The sequence below is a fragment of the Oryza glaberrima genome, chromosome 8 (assembly GCF_000147395.1).
Source record: "Oryza glaberrima chromosome 8, OglaRS2, whole genome shotgun sequence".
NCBI lineage: Eukaryota > Viridiplantae > Streptophyta > Magnoliopsida > Poales > Poaceae > Oryza > Oryza glaberrima.
In genome coordinates this window covers 3,527,699-3,538,207 of record NC_068333.1, presented here as the reverse complement: position 1 = coordinate 3,538,207, position 10,509 = coordinate 3,527,699, and the positions used below count along the sequence as shown (strand labels likewise).

General features: G+C 37.8%; 1 protein-coding gene across 1 annotated transcript; it reads right to left on the bottom strand.

The window, feature by feature from the left end:
- Positions 1-8,851: 8,851 nt before the first annotated feature.
- On the bottom strand, positions 8,852-10,280 carry LOC127781720 (uncharacterized). The gene is made up of 2 exons (XM_052308729.1): positions 9,936-10,280; positions 8,852-9,001 (listed from the first exon to the last, which is right to left on the bottom strand). The coding sequence occupies exons 1-2, from the start codon at positions 10,278-10,280 to the stop codon at positions 8,852-8,854; spliced, it is 495 nt and encodes a 164-aa protein (XP_052164689.1).
- Positions 10,281-10,509: the final 229 nt, after the last annotated feature.

Here is a 10,509-nt window from a genome sequence, read left to right as displayed (position 1 = left end):
ACTTTTCTATTGACGCATGCTGTCATGGGGCCTTTGTTTATGGGCCATGGAAGTCCTACAGATTTATCTCGATTTTTTTTCTTTTTTATTTTTTATTGTTTAAATATTTACAGAAATATTATACCATCCAAAATATTTACACAAATAGTCCCTTGCCGCCCTCTACAAGGGCTGCAAGAGGGTAGTCCGTCCCTCACATCACCCTGCCGCTCTCCCCGAGGGCCGCGACAGGGTCTACTTCTGTAAATATTTTCTCCGGCACAATATTTCTGTAAATATTAAAAAATAAAAATTTAAAAATGAAAAAAATTTGATTTATCTCCACATGTAAGCTCGTTAAGGCTCGCGAGCAACTCGTAAGCCAGCTCGAGCTGGCTCGTTATGCCTAACAAGTTGAAATTGCAGCTCGGCTTGTTTCAAAACCATAATGAGCCAAGTTCAGTCGAGCCGAGCTGGTCACGAGCCATGAGCTTTTCGTCCAGCCCTATGGGTCATATGCACAGGCCCATGAAGCTGGAATTTTTTCATCTCCCAAAAAAAGTTCATCTAAGGTCCCCTTATCTTGTCGTTGAGTTTTAAACGGTCCTGAACCCTCTAATCTTGTAAAACCGAATCACTTTTGATACCAAAGGTAGTATTGTTTTTCGGTTTTGTTGACGTGGTGGCTGAGTCCCACATGGACCCCACAAGTCAACTGGCAATCTTCTTCCACCTCACTCCCCTCTACTCCCATCTCAACCCAAACCTCCTAGGCATCCGCCAATGGGTGGGGAAAAGGGTGTCGGTCGGCGAGGAAAAGCTCGACGGCCGGGAGCGCTCACATCATGGACTTGCGCGGGCGAGTGGTGCGGCGTGGGTCCCAACTACAACTGCAATGTCATCTTCACATGCACGCGCGCGTGCTGGGGTTTCTGCCTCGTCACACTGGCCAAGCTCCTATCCCTCAAGCTCATAGTCGCCCTCGGAGCTGTTCAAAAGCCGATGTGTTCAGGTGTCACCGAGCTCCGCCTCTCGTCCGCAGAGGAGCACGCACGGTTCCGCCGCATCGTCTTCGAGGTCAACTCCATCTGCACCACATTGTGGTCGCATCGTCCTCGACGCATGTGCCCTTCTCCCTGCCGCTCGCCACTGCCAAGCTTCTTGTTAGCTGCCAGCCTTCTCCCCACCCATCGCCAGGCGCCGTTGTTGGGCTTCTACCTACTACCGCCACCCAACGACCACCACCTTTCTCCCTACTGGTCACCGGCCACCACACACCTCTCCCGCGATTCAGCGTCCAGCGTCCTCTTCACGTGCATGCACGGACACTCATGGAGTTAGTGGTGCTCGCGACTATGCTCAGGCATCGCAACGTACTTCATCTCCCAACTGTTGGGGATCCTCTCGCCAATCCCGACGGTGTGGCTGGCATGCGACCACGATGCGGACGCGGCGCAGATGCGTAGCAAGCTGCCACGCAACGATGTGGAAGTGTAACCCGAGGGGACGACACAGGTCCATGACGCAGGTTCGCGCTCTTCGCCGTGCAGGTCCATGACGCAGCCGTCAGTCGCCACTCTTCTTCCCACCTGTTGTCGGCTGCCTAGGAGGTTTGGGTTGAGATAGGAAGAAAGGGGAGATAGGTGGGAGAAGATTATCGGTTGACATGTGGAACCCACATGGGCCCCACGTTGACTCAGCCACCACGTCACCAAAACTGGGGAGCAATACTTCCTTGGGACCTAATGTGACCTGCTTTTATAAGATTAGGGATATGTTATATCTGGTATTTTATTTTAGTTCAAGGACAATTTTGAAACTCGATGACAAAGAACCTCAAGTGAACCTTTTCCTTTCATCTCTCTCGTTTCGATCTCTTTCTTTTAAGAATAGCAAAGATGCTGGTGCGTTGTGATAGGAAATCCAAATTACATATATTATTTTTTTCATGTTCGGTACCTGAAGGTGTAATTACTTATTGGTGTGGTATAAAGATTTTATTTTTTGCTGCAAGGGCACTTATCACTATAAAAAATGATTTTCGCATTTGGCTAAAATATCTATGTAAAAGAGGAGAGATATTGCATACGGACCATTTAAGAGGTCATGCGGCCCCTTAAGATTACCGCATGGAAAAATAGGCTCATTTTTACATGCCTCTCTTTAAGAGGACCACATGGGAAAATGGATTTCTGCATGCGAGTCTCTTAATGAGCCATATGCGAAAATAGAGCTCGATTTTTGCAAACGCAAGTAGTTACGGTTCGCTTGTAATCTGGGTTGTCGTATAGAAAAATCGTTTTTTAGTAGTGCGAATAATCATAGTGGCAAGAGCTCACCAAATTAAGTCGTTCTTAGGCTATCTAACACAAGAGAATATATCAAAACCATGACTACCATTTTCAAAATGAGGAAAAAAAGCGAAAGAGCCTATAGCCTAGTGGTTACAAGAGCCTCCGTAGCATCTAAGGTCCTAGGTTCAACTCTCCATAGGAGCGAATTTTCCAGGATTTAACGGCGTTGTGCTTTCAGTGGTAGGCGATGTACCTTCGATAGCGAGGCGCCTGTAATGACTTCGTTAATCTCTCCAGGAGGATTTGCCGGCCCAGTCTTTGAAGATGCTCATAGGGGTAGGGTTTGCATGCGTGTGTTTATAGGGGTGAGTACGCATGTGTTATGAGTGTCTGCGTTGTAATGTGTAATTCTAAAAAAAAAGAGGAAAAAAAGCAAGAATAGCACATCGATTTGAACCAGCTACATCCCTTTTTCTTATAATCAGGCAAAGATTAGTAGAATTCAGCAATTCAAGTTGGCGTTCAAAGTGTAAACACGTCTTAAAATAAAAAGAAATGGGAGAGCGCACTCGCTAACAGGGATATGATATAACACAAAAATATACTCCCTCCGTATTTTAATTATTTTAATGTATGACGCCGTTGACTTTGTATCAATGTTTGACCATTCATGTTATTCAAAAAAGTTATGTAATTATCATTTATTTTATTATCACTTGATTTATCATCAAATATTATTTAAGTATGGCATAAATATTTTTATATTTGCACAAAAATTTTAAATACGACGAATGGTCAAATGTTGTTCGGAAAGTCAACGGCGTCATACATTAAAATACGGAGGGAGTACTATCATGTTCAAGGCAGTATAAAAAACCATTTTTACATGCGGCCAATTTCACATGCGACCAGCACAACCGCAAGCGAAAATCTCGATTTTTACATGCAGTCACCAATACCAACTGCATGCGGAAATAAATTCGACAAAAAAAGATTTCAAAAAAAAACCCAAACACTAGCCTGCCGGCTGGCCACTCCAGCCGCTGCCTGTCCGCTGTTGCCAATCCCGAAGGCGGGAGTGGCAGATCCGCCCGCTGCCGCCGCTCCCGAGAGCTAGGACGGTGGACCTGCCTGTCCCCATTGTTGCCGTCCACCACCTGCTGATCTACCTGCCGCCGTCGCTCCCGAGGGTGGAGGCGACGGATCTGCTCGCCCCCGCCACTGCCGCTACTCCCGTGGTCGTGGGCGGTGGATCCGCCCGCAACCACCACCACTGCCGCTCGCTCTCGCTTGGTGGTGGAGAGGAGAGGAAAGAGGAGAGGAGAAGAGGAGAGAGAGGGGGGAGAGGAAAATATTAGAAGGAGAGGGATGAGAGAAGTGGTGGAAAAGAATTGAATTTGATGAGGAGGGAAAGATAGATGAGGGAAAAAAAACTATGGAGAATAAGAAGATATTTTTGCATGTGGACTAGTTAAGAGGCCCGCATGAGAAAATATATTTTCGCATGTGGCCCCTTAAGAGGACGCATGCGAAAATAGACTTATTTTTGCATGTGGCTCCTTAAAAGGTCTGCTTACGAAAATAGATTTTTTATACGGGTCTCTTAAGGAGTTGGATGTAAAAATATTGATTTTTACAGATGTGACCAGTTACCGTTCGCCTACAACTTATAGGGGTACTCATACAGAAAAATCGTTTTTTTAAGTAGTGAGGAGTTAGGTTTGACGCCCTTGTAGTGTTTGCAAGGTTTGTAGAAGGTATTTCTCTTCTTTTTTAGATGAATGTAGACGGTATCTAACATTTGTTAATTAAGTCAACGAAAAAACAAATACCAACATATATACATATGTTTGCTTTCTAAGTTGAATGTATTGTACACACTTGCTGACTTGGAGAAGTTTTCACATCAACGCGCACACGGATGCGTACAACTGCGATACTAAGCTAGTGTAGTCTTTTTTTTTTTTTTTGAAATTCTAAGCTAGTGTAGTCAAAACTTTGACCAACGATTGTCGAGTGAATTGGCCATGACGAATAATTTTGTAAATCTAACATGTGAAGATTGTTGTATGGCATATAAAGTGCCACATATATACATTTGGTTCATCTTTTATATATAACAAAAAAGTTTCATTAGTAAAGAAAAAATATATTTGTTTTATCATCTATTTTATTATTAAAACATGAATAACACGAGGCATCACTTTCACCGTGGAGATTAGACATTTCCATATTAACCATAGAATAAGAAAAATTAGAATTCAATTAGATATATAATTTAATAATAATTGAAATTCAAAATAAAAAATAATCAATATTAAAAGAACGATGCATGTAGAACACCAAACGAGATTAATAAAATTCATAAAAAAATAAAGTCCACAATTAGAAAAATAAAAAATAGAGTTCAAGTACAAATAAAATTGAAAAATATCTTAAATTCGTAATAAAAATAAAAAATATTAAAAGAATAGTCACGAGGAACGCATTACGATATTAATTAAAATTTTAAATAAAAAATTAAATTAAATTTGAAATTAGGGAAAAATAAATGTTCATGTAGGAATATAATTTAGAAATAAATAAAATCAAAATAAAACTAAGGAATGTACAAAAAAGAAACCATTTGGAACACAACACAAGATTAATTAAAATTTAAAATAAATGCTGACATTAGAAAAAAAAAGAGAGTTCATATAAAAATACAATTTAGAAATAATTAAAATTCAAAATGAAAAAATAAAAAAAGTCAATGTAGAACACAATACAAGATTATTTAAAATTCTAAATAAAAATAGGGCATTTAACTATTTGCCACATTTAGATTTGGCGTTTAACCATTCACTACCCATATGCCAATGCCATGTGGGTTCTCTTGTGTCTATGACAAGTAAGTCTAGTAACAAATAATTAATTGTCACATTTAAAAGTGGGAAATGATTAAATATATCTTAAAATTGATTCCAAATTTTTTAAAAAGAGAAAAAATAAATGAGATATCAAGTTTTGGAATACAATTTAGAATAATAAAAGTTCAGAATAAAAATAAGGAATATTAGTAAACAATTCATCAAAAAACATAAATATTGCATATGATAATAAAGAGGGGTTATCAGGCAAAACATAAAAGAGTAGGGTCACGGTGGTTGATGGGACATCTAATCTAAATATACTATCTCCGTATCAGAATGTAGCTATTTCTAACACAGTAACTTGTCCCAAAATGAAGCTATTTCTCCACCTATACCTCATCCTCTCAACCAATCACAACCATTCTCCTTCGCCTACTTTCTTTTTTTCAACCAATCACACTCTTTCTTCAATCATTCTCATCTACTTTCTTAATACTCGTGCCAACCTAAAAAATATCTATATTTTGGGATGGGGAAGTATGTAAACTTTTATGAATGGTAAATTCGCAATGGTTTGTTTCAGGGGATAACGGGATATATGTTGATATATTGATATGGTGTGTGGATGATTTGTTATGTATTATAGAGCATATGATTTTAAAAGCATCTGTTTGTTTTATGCGGGGAGGGGGGATTCACGGGGATTAATTCACCGTATGAGGACGGGGATGGTAAAAGTTTTATCCCTATCATGATTTTGGTTGGGACAGGGTCGGTGAAATTTGAACCTCACATTGGCGAGGATGCAGGGAGCAACCTCTGATGGAAAATTTCCTGTTGCCATCTCTACCCCTAGCCCTAAGCGTGCCTCCTTGACAGACCCCGTCATGATGTGGTCCCCATTAGAGACTTAGGGTGTGCGTTCGTTTGAACAACAAATGAGAGTCTTCGTTTTCTGTACACACATTTCCTGAACTACTAATAATATGTTTGTTTTTAGAAAAGCCATAAGAATGTTGCTCTAAAAATAATATTAATTTATTTTTAAAATTTTAAATAATTAATACTAAATTAATCATATGATAGTTGCTCACATTATTTTACATACTTTTTTTTCTCCTCTTAAACCTTTTATTTGTGCCTACCATAAGGCACAGGGAGGTGCACGGCTGCGCCAGTTACCCACGCCACCGCCATCCCAAGTCATGGACAGAAGCCCAGAATGCACATATGTACGGGATTTAGGCTGAGCCACATAGCTGGCCTGGCCTACTGACCGATGGAGCCATGGTGGCCTAGAAGAAGCTGCTGAACAAGAATTTAGCGTACTTCACTGATTTAATTTCCTCTTGTCGATCGAATGCATGCTTTCACATCGATAATAACCCGTGCTATTATGTTATATTCTGACAAAAGAGGATTTACATATGTAAAAAAGAAAGATGTTTTATACTAGAGGAGTACTACACAACATGTTTAACGCTATCTAGGATATTTCGATCCATTTATGCCATGCATATATATACTTCCATCCATGACAATGGCTCTCAAACCAATTAATTAATTAAATCATTTGTATAGCCAATTGTTCATCACAAATATTAATCATGACAATGATTTCACAAACTATAATGTAACTTATATGTAACTTTCAAAAATCTCTCCGTAACATATTATTTCGGTAAAATGGAGGTCGTGGGAACAAATTCTTTCACATATGTGTGTGCTATGATTTGTTTTCGTCCTCACCAAAACAAATCTTGTAATAGATCTAATGATTCAAAATTATGTGAAACTTACATATAAGTTACACTGTAGATACATGCAAGTTACAGTGTAATTACATATAAGTTACAGTGTAATTGTACTACGTTTGTACTATAATTACATCTGTAAAAATTTTTAGGAGAAAATTTGTCGACAAATGTATAGGTGGTCTTTTTTTTTTTTCCGACCACGCCGCCACATGCACGTGCTCGGAGTAGTTTTTTAATAATGTGCTAGGAGTAGTTAACACGAGGTGAGGCAAATCGTTTGATTTGAAACTGTTGAAGCATGATTACTGCGTGATTAAGGCTAGTAATTCATTATTAATAGTTCTAATTTTTGTTTTTTTAATTAGGTGCCGTGATTAACGTGAGCACTCATATATGAAATCTTTCAACCCGTTTTTTAAAACTTTCAACTCAAAACTTGAAAATTTCAACTCAAAATTTTTAAAACTTTCAACCTAAATGTGAAAACTTTCAACTCAAAATTTCGAAAACTTTCAGCTCCAAAATTCAAAAATTCCAATTCGTTTTTTAAAACTTTCAACTCAAATTTTTAAAACTTTCAATCTAAATTTGAAAACTTTCAACTTAAATTTTCAAAAACTTTCAACTCCAAAATTTTAAAACTTCCAATTCCAAATTTTAAAACTTTCAAGTCCAAAATTCAACACTTTCAATTCCAAAATTCAAAAGTTTCAACTCGGAATTTAAAATTTAAAACCTCATGTTAACAACTTCCTCCATATTTGAAATGTATGACGCCGTTGACCTTTTATCCATTGTTTGACCATTCGTCTTATTCAAAAAAATTTATGTATTTATTATTTATTTTATTGTGACTTAATTCATCATCAAATGTTCTTTAAGCATAACATAAATATTTTCATATTTGCGCAAAAATTTGGAATAAAACGAATGGTCAAACGTTGGTTAAAAAGTCAACGGCGTCATACGTTAAAATACGGAGGGAGTATTTATTAGCACTAACTAATCTTGTGATTAACACTAATCACATGATTAGTGTCAGCACGTGGGGGCATCGTACACGGGTTAATTGAATTTTTTTTTCTCGCTAACCAAAACAGGAAACTCACGAAAAAAAAACATCGAACTACCAATTTCTACGCGCGCGCGACTTGATCTTTCGGCGCGTGCGCGCGTATTAGGAGCCCCCATATATATATATAGATGTATATATTTTTCCAGTAATTTAATTACAATGTATCACTGACACATGGAAAACACGAATACCAACCTTACAATAATAAGTGGTGCTACAATACATAGCATATATCCTAGACATTGTCCGATATCATACTCCCTCCATTTCGAAATATTTGACACCGTTGACTTTTTAGCACATGTTTGACCGTTCGTTTTATTCAAAAACTTTTATGAAATATATAAAATTATATGCCTACATAAAAATATATTTAACAATGAATCAAATGATAGGAAAAGAATTAATAATTACTTAAAGTTTTTTGAATAAGACGAACGGTCAAATATGTTTAAAAAAGTAAACGACGTCAAACATTTTGAATCGAAGGGAGTATATATTTGTCCAGGTTTATTGGCTAGAATTAGGTTTTATTTAGGGTGGAGGGAGCTCCACATATAGATGACACTTAGGCCTTATTTAGTTGGAGAAAAGTTTTAGGTTTGGTTGTCACATCGGATATACGGACACATATTTGAAGTATTAAATGTAGTCTAATAACAAAACAAATTACAGACCCCGCTAGGAAACTGACGAATTTATTAAGCCTAATTAATCCATCATTAGCAAATATTTACTGTAGCACCACATTGTCAAATCATGACGCAATCAGGCTTAAAAGATTCGTCTCATAATTTACATGTAATCTGTGTAATTGGTTTTTTTCTACGTTTAATACTCTACGCATGTGTCCAAATATTCGATGTAACAGTGTGAAAATTTTTGTTTTGGGAATTAAACAGGGCCTAAATGGTTGTAATGTGGGCCGCTTCCTGGCTCCAGATTGTACCCTAATAGTTTAGCTTTGATGTGTACATCTCGTGCCGGACCATTCGTCTTCTCCTTATCACCGTCGTTAGTATCAGCCGTCACCTCTATTTGCTGCTGCAACAATCAAATCATAGGTAACTAATTACTCTTTTCGATTCATAATATTATAAGTCGTTTGAACTTTTTTCTTGTTAAACATATTTAAGTTTAACCAAGTTTGTAGGCAAATATAGTAGTATTTGCAATACAAAACAAACATGTTATCAAAATATATTCAATGTTAAATTTAATATATAAAACTAATTTAGTGCTGTAGATGTTGCTTTTTTTCTACTCCATCCATCCCAAAATATAAACTTTTTTAGCATAGTGATAAGTCAAATATTTTTAACTTTGACTATTAATAAAAAACCAATTAAAAAGATCAATCAAGTAAAATTGATGCTACTATATTTATTATTAAACAATCTATCAGAATATGCAACTTTTTTAAAAAATATCTTACTTTTATAGATATTATTAGTCAAAGTAGCATCTTGAAAACTGTATCAGAGTCCAAATATACTTATATTTTAGGATAAAGGAATTATAAATTTAGCCAAATATAAAAAACTTTTACTAAGAAAAAAGTCAAACCACTATGACATGAAACATGAGCGAGTAACTATATGAAACATGAGCAACTAATTAAGTTGCTCGTCAATTACTTCTTCCTCCCATGTAAATATTTGGCTTTTACCCCATAGAGTCAGTCAAACTTTTATATTTCTGACATCGATAATTTCTCAAACGCTTACTTTACGGACAAAACAATAGTAGCAAACATATACTCTTTGTCTAAAAAAATACTATTATATATAATTGCATAAATTTATTGTATTTTACAAGCTTGTTCTAGTATATATAACTTAATTTATGTATACACACTACTGTTATAATTTATATTAAATATAATTTTGTTATATTTAATAGAACGCATATGCTATCGTATATAATATTATATTCTCATGATAGTATATATATGAGTAAATACATTGCATTGACTTACTGGAGCACTGTGGTTGTCGCAGGATGACGGAGGAGAGGCACCGGCGGCAGCGTCGCCGCCGGAGTTATCCTTCTGGATCAGCTCGTCTTCTAGGGCTCCGGCGGCGTGGTCGGCGGCGGACTTCTCGCCCGCGGCCGCGTTGTGCTTGAGACTGCGGCTACCGTTGCTGCCGCCCAGGAATGGAGAAGAACAGGCTAGACGAATCGCGCTGCCGGCGCCAGGGACGGGGAGGCGGTGAGCGTGAGCTGGGCGGCGGCGGCGGCGAGCGTGCACAAGCTGCTGCTTGCCGGCGCCGGCGGCCACCGTCGAGACGTCGAGGCGAGCGAGCGCCGGGCGGGCCGCCATGGATGAGCTAGCTAGCTAGTTCGCTATGGCTGCTCAGCAACTATGAGCAGCGCTCTATTTATAGCCTGCCTGCATGTCGTTAAACAACAACGACTAGATTAATTAATTTGCATGTTGTATATATATGTTTAACTTGAAAGTTTGGCACCGTAAAAAGTAAATTATAGGTCCCGGACTATATCTTTTCGTTTAGACATATTTAAATGTATATATAGGTACCTTAATGGTA

Excerpts from the sequence above, each read along its gene's own strand:
- LOC127781720 (XM_052308729.1), bottom strand. The coding sequence starts at position 10,280 with ATGGCGGCCCGCCCGGCGCTCGCTCGCCTCGACGTCTCGACGGTGGCC. Across the intron at positions 9,002-9,935 it reads GCGACAACCACAGTGCTCCA|CAGCAAATAGAGGTGACGGC; the intron begins GTAAGTCAATGC and ends TGATTGTTGCAG.